The following is a 16,673-nucleotide window of genomic DNA, read 5'->3' on the forward strand; positions in this document are numbered from 1 at the left end:
CGGAGGCACATTGTTAGTCTATCAGTAATTTTAAAATATATACGTAATAAATGCAAAATCCACAAGCTCTGGTCATTTTGGGGCTTCTTTGGCTGTTAAAGGATAAGTTTGGTATTATTCTTTCAAGTCAAACTTATATCTTCACAAATATGGTATGTTTGCATTTACTACATGACGTTGTGTTCTAAAGTTAAGCATATTCTATTAATTTAAGTAATATTCTTGTCCATACCAGCGCAATAGAGGCACCACTGGAAAAAAAAGTTCAAAAGTTCAAAACACCTATCAATGAAGCGCCAAAAATTTTGGTATACCGAATACATCCTCTTTGAGTTTTGATAAAAGAAAACATGCCTTCCATGTTTCCGATGGAAGCTTACAATAACAAAAGAGATTTGGAAATAATTGTTTTACTTCATATCCCTTGTACTATTTTATTGTTGTAAGGACACATTTACTAATCACTTCTGTGAGTTCTAACATCCATCCATCCATTTTCCAACCCGCTGAATCCGAACACAGGGTCACGGGGGTCTGCTGGAGCCAATCCCAGCCAACACAGGGCACAAGGCAGGAAACAATCCTGGGCAGGGTGCCAACCCACCGCAGGACACACACAAACACACCCACACACCAAGCACACACTAGGGGCCAATTTAGAATTGCCAATCCACCTAACCTGCATGTCTTTGGACTGTGGGAGGAAACCAGAGCGCCCGGAGGAAAACCCACGCAGACACGGGGAGAACATGCAAACTCCACGCAGGGAGGACCCGGGAATCGAACCCAGGTCCCCAGATCTCCCAACTGCGCCACCGTGCCGCCGAGTTCTAACATAAATACATAAATAAATTAAAGCAAAATAACAATGTGGCACTAAACATTTACTGTACTTTTGTGTGTCGAGACGAAACCACATCCTCAGGAGATTAAAGATTGTGATGCAGAGTAAGACTAAGTGCTGTGCTATTCTGCAAAGCTGGTCGTCTTTTAAAATGGCTGAATTTCATAATATAGGTTCAAAAATGACATGTATAAACTATTTTACGATGTGTGTGTAATTTCAAGATGCAGATCAATGCTTGACAACTATCTTGGCTTGAAAAATGGATGTATTTGGTAAGCTTTTAAGTTTCTCCTCCATGCCCCATAGTCTCCATTGTAAAGTGCCAGTATGGGTAAGATTTCTTATATTGTAGAAAACACTTAATTTTAGAACACAGTTTCACATGGCAAATGCTTATATACCATGTTTGTGAAGAAATGAGTTTGATTTGAAAAATACCAAACTTATCCTTTAATCTATATATGTTTTCATTGTAACAAAATGCAAATCACTTCTAAAAATTTAGGCAACTTTACATCCTTTGAGGCATTCATTTTAAATATTAAAAACAGATTCCAACACAATTATACTGCTAGTCTATAGACCACCAGGGCTGTATTCATTGTTCATGTCTGAATTTACCAACCTTTTATCTGACTTGGCTATAAATTATGATCACGTAGTACTGATGGGAGATTTTAATGTACACATTGATGTGGAAACTGACACTTTTAGCAAATGTTTTACTTATTTGTTAAATTCAGTAGGATTTTGTCAGAATGTCAAAAGTCCAACTTATAATCATAACCACACATTAGATTTAATTATAACTTACAAAGTTGAAATTCAAAATTTAATTATTACTCCATTAAATGAAGTTATCGGCACGGTGGCGCAGTGGGTAGTGCTGCTGCCTCACAGTTAGGAGACCCGAGTTCGCTTCCCGGGTCCACCCTGCGTGGAGTTTGCATGTTCTCCCCGTGTCTGCGTGGGTTTCCTCCGGGTGCTCTGGTTTCCTCCCACAGTCCAAAGACATGCTGGTTAGGTGGATTGGTGATTCTAAATTGGCCCTAGTGTGTGCTTGGTGTGTGGGTGTGCTTTGTGTGTGTCCTGCGGTGGGTTGGCACCCTGCCCGATATTGGTTCCCTGCCTTGTGCCCTGTGTTGGCTGGGATTGGCTCCAGCAGACCCGCGTGACCCTGTGTTCGGATTCAGCGGGTTGGAAAATGGATGGATGAAGTTATTTCCGATCATTACTTAATTACATTTGATTTAGTCCTGCCCTTGCCAACACACTCCCAGATTAAAACAAAGACAGTGCGACATCTAGATTGTAATTCTGCTTCAAAATTTATAGATACTTTGAGTAAGTCGAGTGTAATTGTGGAAAACCATTTAGATCAGTTAACATCAAATGTAAACACGGAAAACAATTTAGATCAGCTAACATCACATTATAATGTGACCTTGAGAGATGCTCTGGACACAGTGGCTCCCCTTAAAACAAAAGTGATCAAAGCACACAGAAACTCTCCCTGGTTTAATGAAAACACTCGAGCTCTTAAATTAGAGTGTCGAAAACTGGAGCGCAGATGGAGAACAACAAAGCTACATGTCTTTCAAATTGCAGAGAGTGTTAATAAATATAAAAAAGCCCTCTTTAAAGCTCGATCAGAATACTATTCTACATTAATAGATAACAATAATAAAAATCCTCGGGTACTGTTTAGAACAGTGGCTAAATTAACAAATGGAAATTCAGATCAACAGTGCAAAATACCAACAGACATTAGCAGTACAGATTTTATGAACTTCTTCAATGAGAAAATTAAAAATATAAGATCCCAGATCTCTGCATCACAGTACAAACCAAATACTAGCTTAGCAGACCCTGTCTCACATTGCACTCAGCACTTTAGTAATTTTAATCCTGTAACTGAGCAGGAAGTATTAAGTTTAATTTCTAAAATGAAGCCCACTACTTGTTCCCTAGATCCAGTGCCAACAAAACTAGTAAAAAGTGCAATGGATGTTCTTGCAGCGCCTATCCTAAACATGATCAATAGTTCATTATTGCATGGCACAGTACCTGATACACTAAAAGTGTCAGTCATTAAACCATTACTTAAAAAGTCAGACCTTGACCCACATATACTAAATAATTATAGGCCTATTTCAAATTTACCGTTTCTCTCTAAAATACTAGAAAAAGTAGTCGCCAGTCAGCTTCAGACACACCTTACGCATTACAATTTATTTGAGAAATTCCAGTCTGGTTTTCGCACTGGTCATAGTACAGAAACGGCACTAACGCGGGTTGTAAATGACATTCTGATATCCTCTGATGAAGGAAACTCCACTGTAATTATGTTGTTGGACTTAAGTGCAGCATTTGACACCATCGACCATTCTATTTTACTACACAGGCTAGAAAATGATGTTGGGCTTACAGGCACCGTGCTCGCTTGGTTTAGTTCTTACTTATCAAATCGATTCCAATATGTACAGAAATGTGCTGACAGTACTCCATCATTATACACAGAAGTTCAATATGGTGTCCCGCAGGGCTCAGTACTGGGACCTTTACTGTTTTCACTGTACATGCTTCCACTGGGATCTCTCATTAGGAAACATAATGTTAATTTTCACTCGTATGCAGATGACACCCAGTTATACCTTTCATTTAAATAAACTAGACATGCAAAAGAAGTTATTGAGCAAGAGAGCGTCATTGCAGCTGCAAGGTGTACACATGTTATAAGCACATTAGTGTTGTGTGCTGGAACATTAAACACAACTCAGATAGTTCAGCTCCTTTCATTTTGAATCTAAAAGCAGTGAACGCTTGCTCCAAATGCCTGATTTTACATCATTTTACTGTGTGATACTGGTTGTTTTTGCTTGTCCTTTGCACATCTACCTGTTCCATTTTCTCAATAAACTTTGAATATATTGTGCTCAGAAATAACATCATAAACATAATGGCTTTATGATTTAATTTTTAATACATAAGATGTACTGGTTTTGCTCATGTTCAAAGCAGTAAAAACTCTATGGTAGCTTAATTGCAAAGTGTAGGCAGCTTGTCATCCTGTCAAAGCTAACTGCCATTTCGTACCTGTATAAGCGTGTTATGGTTCAATACCCATAACTTTTACATTGAATCCCATGGGGTCCCAAACCTGATGTACACCTCTAATGCACAGCTTCATTCACTAGCATCCTCATTAGAATTATGCTATATGATATTAGGTTGTGCATTGTGATACAAGTTGGGAACACTTAGTAATTACCAAACAAACAATTAGAGCAACAATGACCCCTTTAAAACCTATCGTTTGAAAGATGGCATATACTAAAGTTGGAGTCAGAGTATAGAAGCTTTTTTGAAGTACTTGATAACCCTGCCTACGTTGTACAAGATATAAATATAATTTCAACTATGATATATAAGCCTTTTGTAAATTGTAATTTTACTGCTGAAAAGCTTGTTTTGTTCACTGGAAAAAAAGTTATATGTAATAAAAATAATATACAACAAATGAAATCAAGAAAATGTAGCAAGTGAAAGCCTATAAAGTACAATATAAGAACAAACACTGAATGGAAAGAAAAGACAAAACCATGTAAATAAAAGAGTAACTGTATTGTGCAATTTATAGCACCACATTATGTCTAGGCCTTAGGAAAAAGTCAAAATGCAGCACTTGTCCATTCAGTATATCAATATTACCTGTTGCAGACACAGATTAAGTTGGACACATCATAATTTCTTCTTCTTGTTAAGAAGGGAATGTACTAGCAAGCTCTTAAAATAGCAACAGGCATGCCATCAAAAGGCACAAAGCCTAAATCTAATAACAGTTTAATATGCAGGCAAACCTTTTTGTCACTTTTGTAACCATCCACTACATTAAATTCCAATAGCCGTGCTCATTTGCATTTTTCCTGTCACTGCACCCTTTTGTCGACACCAATGTGTTTGTGCTTTTTTGTCCCACATGCTTTTATCCATGCACTATGTGATTTTTTATCCATAAAAGATTTTCTTTTTGGCATGTCCTGGATTGCCTGAGCAGGCCCTTTGACCTGGCAGAGTTCTAGCCATACCTTTGCTCATTTGAGCGCATGTGCAAATCTGACTTGGGGTTTGCTCTGTTAAGGAATGCATTAGTTGATTTTTTGTAAGATACCTTTAAGGTTTTGTAACGTGTACATCTCATTATTTTGAAGTAGTCATCATCATTACCACAAATCATGTCAATTACTTATCTACAGTACAATTTTTCACCTGTGCCATTGAATAAAAATCGGACATTTTTTAACATTTATTTGCTTTTCTGTTTTTGGTGTTGAGTATTTGATGTTTCATGCCAACATGCTTGTACTGTATGACAATATGTTGATAAATCTTCATCTTTTGTGATATTTTTTGGCATTATTTGCCTGATATTTTATCATCACTAATGGTGGTAGCTTAATATATTGTCGCAGTGTCTCTCCCTCATTTGCTCCCTCACATGAGGTTTTCCAGAGATTGTCTCCTTCCTCGGCCACCTTACAAAGAAATTGCTGCCACTCCAAACTTTCACAGCTCCTTCTTTTTGGTTCCAATGGCGTTTTCTTCTGATACGTCCTCTGTCTGCACATTCTAATACCACTTACTTGAGGTCAGAGCTCTGTATGTCAATCCTGAGATCACTGGTGGCCATGTGCCCATGCTGTTTAATTTAAGAGGCGGAGCAGGTTTCATAACTTCTGCTATTTAAGTGCTTGATCATCTCATCACACACACACTTTACATGACTTTCTTCTGCCCCTTCAAACAGCATCTCTCAGCCAGGTTCATGTAGTCCCACCAGATTTTCATGCTGAAAAATGTCACTATTACCTTAACTTCTTGGTTATGTGCTTGTGCTTTCCAACCTATATACATTTTGATTACAACTAATTCTGTAGGCCCAATTGATGGAAATTGATTAACAGTTAATAAGGCAAATTCAGCCCATCTTAGCCCATTTTAACCATTATGTACTCCACACCATAACATCAAATGTTTCACCCAGAAACTATGGCCACCTTGCACCACCACAGAGCATTTTAAAAGTCATGAATGCCAAGATTCTTATTTCTAAAGCAGCAAACCTTTGGAGTCATCTCTTGCACACAACCCTAGTTCTTTTGCTTAAAGAAGGAAAGAAACAGATACTGATAGAGCCATGAACTTTCCAAAAAGCATCACATTTTTGACGGTGTCTTGCTTTCTTTTCCACTATATTAGTTTTGATTTGCACAAAATCAGAAAACCCATTCCTCCAAAACTGCTAGCAGTCAAAACAACATCTTTTCATAGATACTTTAGCACCAAAAATGGTAATATTTAGAACAATGGCTGCATAATTGGGCTTTCTTTTTCTTATCACAAATTTATTCTTATGTTATTTTTCCTAAAAGATGACATTTCTGTAGCAAAACTAATCTTTTGATGTCTTAACTGGCGATCATTGACACATAAGACTATTCTATGATACATTATCTAACAGTCCAGTTAGATAAGTGCTGCAGTGTTTTACCGTTAAAGTCTTCACCTGTTGTCATTTTTGACTTAGAGCATTGTATTCACATTTAGTATAACTCATCTCTTTCTGAATATTTGGGTTTATTGCTCAACACCAAATATTCATTATTATTGGTACTATTTCATCAACCCTACATCCCATGCATAAAACAGTAATTATTACAACAGGACACTTGCAAGGCTACAACATCCTTGTCATCTATATGGCAGACCTAGTGTAGTAAAATCTGTGATTTAAGACCTTTTGATCCTTCAAAAATCTTACAGTATTAGTAATGTTTAAAAATAAGTAGGTTGATAGAAAGGCTGAACAATGCCTTTACTTTTGTAGTTGTTTCAACGATGCCAGGATGTCTCCACCTATGTTCAGCATCTTCAACAACTGTACACTGGAGTTTCCCTTCACTGGTTCCATAATATTCTGAGATAACACCTGTTCAATTCTGGACTGCAGAGCACTACAGAGGGTGGTGAAGATGGCACAGTAACTCACTGGCACACAGCTGCATTTTGTTCAGGACAGGTATAACACACAGTGCCGTAGAAAGGCAACAAGTAGACTCCATCCATTTTGTACAATGTTTTATGCTCTGTTCATGCTAGCAAACAGTATGAGACCATTAGCACTCGCACCACCAGATTCAGGGATGAGTTTTGTCCACTGGTCTTAAGGCAACTTAACAACCAATTACAATTACTAATGTATGCTTATTCTTTGTCTATTTTTGTATATGTTATATTTAAAGTGCAATGTTACCATCATTATACTTTTGTCTGTTGTTGATATTTTCCTAATGTCACCAGTCTGGGAAACATGCAAGAAAATAATGTAATTGTACTGTGGACACAAGGCAATAAACCTAAACAAGGAATCATCATATTACTTGTATAGAGCTTGTACTTACCCATAGTGTAATTTTTGAAAGAATTGAAAATATCAGGCCTGCAGTGAGGAGTGATCTGAAACACGACAGTAGTACGCCTCTTTGCTGAGTGAAAGAGGTTTTGCTATTCTCATTTTCGCCACAAGAGTGCAATAATTCGTTTTTTAATTACTGCAGACGGTGAGGTAGCAAAAGCCCTTCCATATCTGGAGAAAGAGTTCAGAGTGTGGTTTAAAAACCGCATTGTTTCGGCTGATGCTTTTAAAGGTAGAGGAAGTATAAAATAAATATGTACTATATTAAAATTTTATATATTCTTGCACGTAAACATAGAAAATAAAAATGTTAACCGATAACAAATTAAAAATTTCGTTTTAAAAACACATCTTAAAGTTAACGGCAGCTCTGGAAATGTGATATTTTTCATTCAGACTTTATAAAGTCACACCTTTGAACAAGTAATTTACGTTGGACAATTCTTCACTGCGATTTGTGCAATTGTAGAAAGAAAAGAATCCTGTTATACACAATCAACAATCCACAAAACGACAAAAATAATTGTATACCCGCTTCTTGCAGTTTCACGCTTAATTAAATAAATATTTTATTTACAATTGGAGCCAGAACACTGGTCTATTCTCTCCCACACTGGTTAAAGGATATTGCACTGTAGGCCTATTTACGAACCACTCATTCCAATGACATACAACCCAAGCAGAGAGCAATTATCGTTCTGAACACACTATTTCATTCGCGAACTAAATGATTAACTATTATATTGCAGTGTTTATCATTTTAATACATGGTGAAATCTAGTAACAAGATTTGCTTTCACTATTCAATCCGTAGGACACTTCTGTACTATATGATCTGTTTTCTTATTAAAGCAATTTACACACAAAATAAATTCTCTTCCTTTAACTTTGCTCCTCTATAGACGTTATCGTCCAAAGTCTGTCTTTCACTGCAAAACTGATTTCTGAAACATACCATTATATATATATATATATATATATATATATATATATATATATATATATATATATATATATATATATATATATATTAATTGGCTGTTGTAGGGTTTATATAAAATAGGAAACTCGTATGGCACGTTCATCTTGCGTTGCAGACTGCCAATCGGCTAATAATGGTAAAAGATTGGCCCACGCACAAATCTAAGCTAATTATTTCTGAATACAATGAATACAAAATCATTATCTTCCCTCTTTGCATGGAGTTTGCACGTTCTGTGACACGTGCGTTTTTCCGATTTCTTCCCACAATTACGCGTTAAGTTAATGGGCAATTCTAAATTGTCCTGTTGAGGGTGGGGGTGAGGGTGGTTATATAAACGAGTGCGCCCCCTAATGAACTACCATTCCAGTCTAGGGCTGGTTTCTTCTTTGGGCTCCCGATTGGTGGCATAGGGTACATTTTTCTCCACTAAGTTTTAATGGAAATAACAATCGGGTCGAGAAAATGGATGGATCGATCGATGGTTAGAATTGATAGAAATAATAAATATCCTCAAGGCCATTTTGTCATTTTTGGTTATTCAGTATGTATTACTTAAAAAGATCTCATGCTTCTTTATCGATTGAAGGTTAGATAGAAATTTACTTAAATTTAAAGTGTACTAATTCTTACTGTATGCGATGTTACAAATGATACCAAGAAAAGTCAAATTAACCGTGTAATTATCCAGCATTGTTCTTAGATACTTATATAGGTATACATGGGAATTCACAGTAAATATTTTACAGCTGTGCGTATATTATGTATTTCTCCAATACCCAATTTAAAGTCGTACTTCGTATAACGATTGTCTCTCCGTTAACAAAATGAAATTGCATCATATTTGAATAATTGTGCTTACGAGAGAAGGGTTTTATATTCAATTCCACTTAACAAGAATGTGAGCTGGCATAACTTGAGTTTAAAAACGTTATTTTATAACGTATGTGAATACTGCAAACGATGACGTAAGAAGAAGAAAAGGTCGATACAGTTTGCTCATCAGTTTCTAAGTATATTTCGGTCTACATATTATTCGCCACAGGTGGCCAAAATTCTGATCCATAGGGGGCACTGTTCGACAATCTAATAAATACGCTACTGCGATCTTTTGCTTATTGATGGTGTCATTCAGAAGGACCTTCCCATACTTTTAAGATGGACACAAACGCTTTTTAAATTGGACCATACGCTCATATAAATAGGTAAAGTGTAAGAAATTTGCAAGAAGATCAATGGCAGTGTATTCGTGTAAGATTCTTACTTCACTCAGAATAATTTCGTGATCTTATAACCAGTAATTACACGTCATATAAATCGTTACCTAAGAAATATGATGTTAGGAGTCTTGACATAATAGATACCCCTTACTAGAATACTTGCCTGAATAGCTTTATCCGGAGGCATTTGTTTAAAGCTAAAAGAAAAATGTAGGAGCCTGAACAATGTTTCACCTCAAGGGGACAAATTTAGCAGGGGAAAAACTCTGTAACTGAAGACGGATACTTGATGTATAATAACTTGAGGTTCTTAACGCTCATCTAAACGTACGAAGTTAATTAATCGCCCATTGAAATACTTAAAACACACACACACACAAACAGATAGATAGATAGATAGATAGATAGATAGATAGATAGATAGATAGATAGATAGATGATGAACGAAACATATATTCCAATATACATATATAATAAAAATACACACACAAATACAATTGTGGACATCTAAAACCTTTGAAACAAATTATTTTATTAAAATAAAACAGTTTTAAAGTACTGGTTATCTCGGTGTATCAGCAACTTAAATTTATAATAATAGCATTATTAATAATTATTACACTTCAATGAGACTTGACAGTAAAACATTAAAAATGAGCAAATCCCAGAAAACATAAAGGGAAAGAAAGAAAGAAAGAAAGAAAGAAAGAAAGAAAGCCTGATCACTTAAACTCAAAAATGACTTCCTGGACTTAAAAGTTTTCATTTGCACCACACAGATTTGATATTCATATATTGAAATAACATTACCGGTGCTCATCACTTAATGTGATCGGGACACTATAGTTATCTTTATTCACCCATCCTTCTAATTCATTTAGCACATATTTACAAAGGCATATTTAAACACAGAAACATCGCACATTAATGCAATTAATGCAACATTTTGAATATTTGTTTTTTAAAGGACGATTTTAAATGTGTTTTTTTTTAACAATTTAAAAGCTAACATGTCCAAACCTACGTACAATTCTGACAGAAAATGGAATTGCTCTTTATAGCATATAATGACAATTGATGAAAGAAAACGTATTACAAATACTTTAGGCAGTAATTTACATCTTTAAAAGGAATAGCAAAATGTTAAATCATACTTTATTTATGTATCCATGGTTTAATTTAACAAAAGCTCTATACCTTCTTATATATTGTTCTCAAATACCCTCATGGAATAGCAGTATTCAGTAATGAAGTAACATATTTTAAGAGCAGACTGATTTAAGAAGTGAACGACAACGAATACGAAGCCGCAGCAGCTGTTTTTGCATCAATTAATTGCATATTTCACAATATTTTGTGCGCTCATTCATACTAGGGGTAATGAAAAAGCTGTACAAACAAATATGTATGCCTAATAGTAATTATAAGTTACTTCTCTCATCATTATCATAACAGCGGGCGCTGAACGAGGAGATAAATAGAGCTACTGTTTTGTGAACATAATTATTAGACTGTCTTGCTAACAGTAAACCATTAGTTTATTAATTGAATGCGTCTGGTTCTACAACAAAGCTGATAACATGCCTATAAATGGCAACAGCTTGATTGGTTATTTATGCAATGAAGAAAGAAAGAAAGAAAGAAAGAAAGAAAGAAAGAAAGAAAGAAAGAAAGAAAGAAAGAAAGAAAGAAAGAAAGAAAGAAAAAGAATTACAGTAACTTTAAAAGTTTATAAAACAGCACAGCAGTATTTCATGTGAGATACAATATTACGCGTTTACACAAATATGTGATTGGAGGGGAAATTGTCTTTTGAGGACTTTGGAAACCATTATATTGCGTTTTAGTCACCGCGTATTCATATACAAAATAGCTCATGTAGCGGAATCAACTGTCAAATATTGAATCTGACCAATTTGCGAACTGTGGTTGCATTATTCATTCCCATAGCAGTAGAAGATTGTTAGGTTTGATGTCCTGTCCACGTACAGGCCCCTAACTGAATGTACAGTCTTTCTTGTAAACGTTTAGTTCTTATGCTATCGTCAGACTTCTGCTCCCTTGTAGACCCACAGTAATACAACCAAGCTAGTAAAATGTAGCTCCTAACCTCCGCTGCTAAATCTAACGGATACAAATGAAGCGGATTTTCGTTGATCTAATTTTACATTTGAAATGTCTTGGTTTTAATTTGCTATACTGATAAATTATAACTGAGAGCATTAAAAAAGAGCTTCCCTCGTGATTTATTCTGAAATCGCGGTCAGGAGTTATTTTCCATCTCTGTAATAAATTAAACGCTACAAGCCGTTTATGTCATTGCGCTTTCACATCTGTTACGAATACACGGGGTGGTGGTCTTTCTTTCTTTCTTTCTTTCTTTCTTTCTTTCTTTCTTTCTTTCTGACATTTCACACTCTTCTACATGTTTAAATGTGTTTCTAGTCAATTTGTAAATGTGTTTTCAAAAATACTTGTATAAAATCATTTTTTTGAAAGTTTTATATATGTGATGAAGTTAATGTTTACGTATTGCACCAAAACTTCAAGAAGAAAGAAAGAAAGAAAGAAAGAAAGAAAGAAAGAAAGAAAGAACACCATTTAATTTGTTACTGCATAACGCAGGTTGAATGTGAACAATAGCCATTTCGGATGCATTTATCAATCGTCTGCTTAAAGGTTCTTAAGTATACCGCGTATGCCGTAGTCTTAATATTGCTATCCTTATTTTCCGTGCAATAGTATTTATATGAGGCGAATAAGAGACAAACGCTTTCAGTCTGAAGTCAAACCGCAAAATATAGTGAGTGTGGACTTGTTTGCAAAACCTTTACCCCCCCCCCCCCCCCCCCCCCTCTCTCTCTCTCTCTCTCTCTCTCTCTCGGTATCTTCCTCTCTCATTCCCCTCTCTTCCCTAATCCCATTTGCCATTGTACGTGCCCAATCGCCGTATACTCTCCGCATTTAACTTTGATGACATTTTTATTTCATCATTAGCATCTGGCGCCAGACTGACGCAGTGAGCACTGTCCCATTTTCAGGAGGATCTCTTTGCGGACCGAATGCAAGTTTGTTTTTGATTTTTACTTTATTTTCTATTTATTGCAGGCAATCACCCGCTAACGTAGATGAATAGTTTGAAACGTACATATTATTTTACGTGTATGTTAAGATTCTCATAGCAGACGTACTGGTGATCATTTTAAAGACGCGCCGGAGGACGCCACTATACCTCAGAGCAAAAACATTTTGAGACGTGCGTTTATGGTGTGAGACTCACGGACCACCGACTCCCAGCAATGCCCGAGACAGCGCAAGAGAACGCCACTCAACCCAAAGAATCCCCCTTTTCCATCAAAAACCTTCTGAACTGTGACAGCAAGCCTTCCAAGCCAAAAACCCCCTTCACCCCGACGAAAACGGCCTTGGAAGGAGCCGGTTTCGCTCTGTCTCAAGTTGGGGATTTGAGCTTTCCTCGATTTGAGATACCAACTCAGAGGTTTTCACTTCCTGCGCACTATTTAGAAAGGGCGCCCGCCTGGTGGTACCCCTACACCCTGGCATCGGCCGGTCACATCCCCCGGACTGAAGGTACGTTTTAACAAACTTTTTCTGCATTTAAGGTAAAATTTAGGTCGTGACAGTAATCCGGACACGACACACTTTTAAAAGCGGTTAAACTACAGAGCACAAAAGGTGTTTGAAGTTCAATTTACTCCTTTTGTACGTATGGTGACTGCTTGGAGCATGATTAATTTAATTTTGCAAAGGGTGCATTCGTATTTTATATGAAACGTTTTGAAGTGGGCCTATGTCTATGCTTTTCATGTACACGTTATTAATTCCTTTGCTTCAGGAGTACATCTTAATGGTTTACGCATAAAATGCGATGTATTAAGAACATTTTTGGTAAATGTATCATTTATAGAAACGTGTTAGCCAAAATAGTTACAGTAATACTAGAGGTAATATTTGCATTTGCTTACTTCTTGCAATTATATCTTTGGATCTGTAACACTGTAATAATGCTGATGCAGAGCTATATGCATTATGCTAATAGAAGTTAAATTAACTTAAATATTTCAGTATATATTTTTAGAGCAAATGTACATCAGTTATATAATTTTTGCACTGACTTTTTTTTAGACATGTACGACAACCTTCACAGATTGCAATTATTACTGTACGTTGTCGTGGCTGACTGTCAAAACTTAAAATTAACACTACAGCATTTTGTTCTCTGTAGCTGCTCTGGGCATACTGTGACTAACCTCAGGTCAAGAATTTTTTTTCACCGATGATTTTTGTTTCATTTTTCCAGTTTCTGAAAAGGCCAGTATACGAGACCTGTCTCCGAGCTCAGGCACCGATAGAGATTCGCCAGATCCCGGACTCAAATCTGATCTGGACACCAAAGAGGACGACTCAAATAAGAGCACTGAGGAAATCGTCCTAGAGGAAAGTGATTCCGAAGAACCCCTGAAAGAAGAATCCAACCCCGAAGATCTCAAGAAAAGGGAAGAAAGTCCTGACAAAAAGCCATGTAGGAAGAAGAAAACGCGGACGGTGTTTTCTCGCAGCCAGGTGTTTCAGCTGGAGTCGACCTTTGACATGAAGCGGTATCTGAGCAGCTCGGAGAGGGCCGGACTCGCTGCCTCGCTGCACTTGACAGAGACACAGGTCAAAATCTGGTTTCAGAACAGGCGCAACAAGTGGAAACGGCAGCTGGCGGCCGAGCTCGAAGCGGCCAACTTGAGCCACGCAGCTGCGCAGCGGATAGTAAGGGTGCCAATCCTGTACCATGAGAACTCGGCAACAGAAACTGGCAATTCCACGGGCACCGCCCCCGTGAGTCAACCGCTGCTAACCTTCCCGCATCCCGTTTACTACTCGCACCCAATTGTCACGTCGGTGCCGCTACTAAGACCCGTCTGAGAACTTTTCTATTCCCTCTTATTATTACTATTATTATTTTTGTATAAAAATCGAAAATAAATAAAGCAAGGTTTGTAGTTTCCCAAAGCCAAGAGGAGCAGCTAATCATTCTCGGTAATGTTTTGTAAGTACCGAATAATTTGTGCAATTCATCACTGACGCCAGTTATTTGATGTTGCTGATGTTGTGTGTGTTTAATATGTATTTATATTACCCTCCTACCTTTCAGAGATCCATTGTTAAACATACATTATCCTGTTAGTTTATTTTATTTTAATAAAAGTACATTAACATGATTTTGTTATACGGCTTCATGAAAAAAGGACATTTTGGGTTCAGTATGTGGACTGAGTTAATATTTGCCAAAATATCTACAGTAGTCGAACAAAAATAACTTCATATCGACGTATTTTCAACGTGTTAAACGGGATTTAATAATATTCCTTCTGCAAGTCTGTTTTATAGACTCTTTTTAAAAGCAAAAATAATAAGACTAAGTCATACAATTTAAGGCAGACTTACGAACATGTGTCTATTTTCTTTTGTATCTTTTATTTTTGTACAATGGTGTCTAGACTGAAAAGGACATGAGTGAAAGTGACCTAACTTATTGAATTTTGTAGAAGATTGTACTTATTATTATTATTATTATTATTATTATTATTATTATTATTATTATTGATATCCTCATTTTGTTTTTTCCCAAAGGTCTGTTAGTTTGACTATTGCAGATGTGATAAAGGCAGTTAATTGTACCTTGAGTCTTGCTAAACAAGAAACAGAATCTTGTACTATTTCTTTTAATTCTTCGCTTCTTTACTTAAAATGTGTGCAATATTGTTAAAGCCTTGTTCAATACCAAGTGAGAATATTAGCTGTAAAATATGTCATCGACGGACTGGACTACTGCAGGGCTCATGTACTTTACTGCATACTGTACGCTTTAGCAGATTTTAAGTTCAGGCTCTTTAACCGAAGGACAATCAAAAACTTTATTTTTTATTTATTTAATAAATGTATTACTTAATTATAACTTTGAGATGCATTTGGTCCAAAAGTGGAAATTTCTTAACAATCATGAGGTGACAATGCCAATTTACAGTTTGTAGATAGAATTTTCTTCCTAGATGACTTGTTGTATAGGAACAGCAACATACCGTCAGCTCGCTATTTGTTTTCGTCTGTTTGTATAGGAACAATACTTTTTTGATATTGTATTGCTGAATTATGTTGTGAAATAAACTGAACCATTCCTTATAGATTTAACAGTGTAATCTTCATGGAGTCAACACAAGACACGATTTATAATGTGGAGCAGAACCTTCTTACCCCCCCCCCCCCCCCCCATTTCTTACACACCCGTAGCACCCTCTCTTGACTCTTTCAAATGACATCCTTACCCACAAAGTACACAGCTCGCTAAAATGAATACACAGTCAGAAGAAAATGCACTCCCTGAAACACAAATTCTCTCAGTCATAAAACCACACAATTACTGTGTCAGTCATGCATTGCAGTGTAATTTAAGTGTTATTCTTAAGACACTGAAACAGTTTCGTGCACTATCGTTGTTAAGTTTTGGCAATACGCACACAATTTTATAAAGTTATCTTGGTGTATATTTTATTGTACCTTCCTAAGAATGAAATTATTCCGTGTCATTTTCTTTTGATTGCATTACATTGGGTATAGATTTTCCGAGCAAAATTATATCCTTTATATTACATAAAAAAGTAAACAAAGACATATTGAGATGGTATGAAGTTGAACTTGTCTGTAAAAATTAACGTGTCATTTTACTTTCACTCTTACGGAGCAATCCAATGCAATTCGTCACCTGAGAAAAAAAAATGAACAAAATTACTTTGAAAACATTGTCTAAGTAAATTATAGGATAGTAATAGTTGTAATACATTGTGATTATGTTTATTTATCAGGAAAACGCAAATATAGAATTCGTATTTACAAATATACTGTATTTGGTTAATTTTAAATTATAGTTAAAACTCATTCAACAAGGGTGTAAGGCATTAACAAAAGAACAAACTGCAATTTTCTAAAAGCAATTTTATGGACGTATAATGCAGATTTTTTTCTTCTGCTACCTCTCTTTTCCATATTTCCGTAACACTATGCTGTAAGAGTAATGTTATAGATGAGTATTCATGCTGTTAAAAATGATCAGGTTTTCGTGTGGATCTTCGACCGTCCACT

At 36.2% G+C, this 16,673-nt stretch overlaps 2 protein-coding genes across 2 annotated transcripts in view; one reads left to right on the top strand and one right to left on the bottom strand.

The window, feature by feature from the left end:
* The window catches only part of LOC127526696 (craniofacial development protein 2-like), a 260,456-nt gene that overhangs the window by 171,578 nt on the left and 72,205 nt on the right, over positions 1-16,673 (bottom strand). The window lies entirely within an intron of this gene.
* Positions 12,450-15,718, top strand: hmx3a (H6 family homeobox 3a). Its single transcript, XM_028795240.2, has 2 exons — positions 12,450-13,115; positions 13,846-15,718. Exons 1-2 carry the CDS (start codon positions 12,824-12,826, stop codon positions 14,457-14,459), a joined length of 906 nt encoding a protein of 301 aa, XP_028651073.1. The 5' UTR covers positions 12,450-12,823; the 3' UTR covers positions 14,460-15,718.

This window comes from Erpetoichthys calabaricus, chromosome 2, assembly GCF_900747795.2.
Source record: "Erpetoichthys calabaricus chromosome 2, fErpCal1.3, whole genome shotgun sequence".
NCBI lineage: Eukaryota > Metazoa > Chordata > Cladistia > Polypteriformes > Polypteridae > Erpetoichthys > Erpetoichthys calabaricus.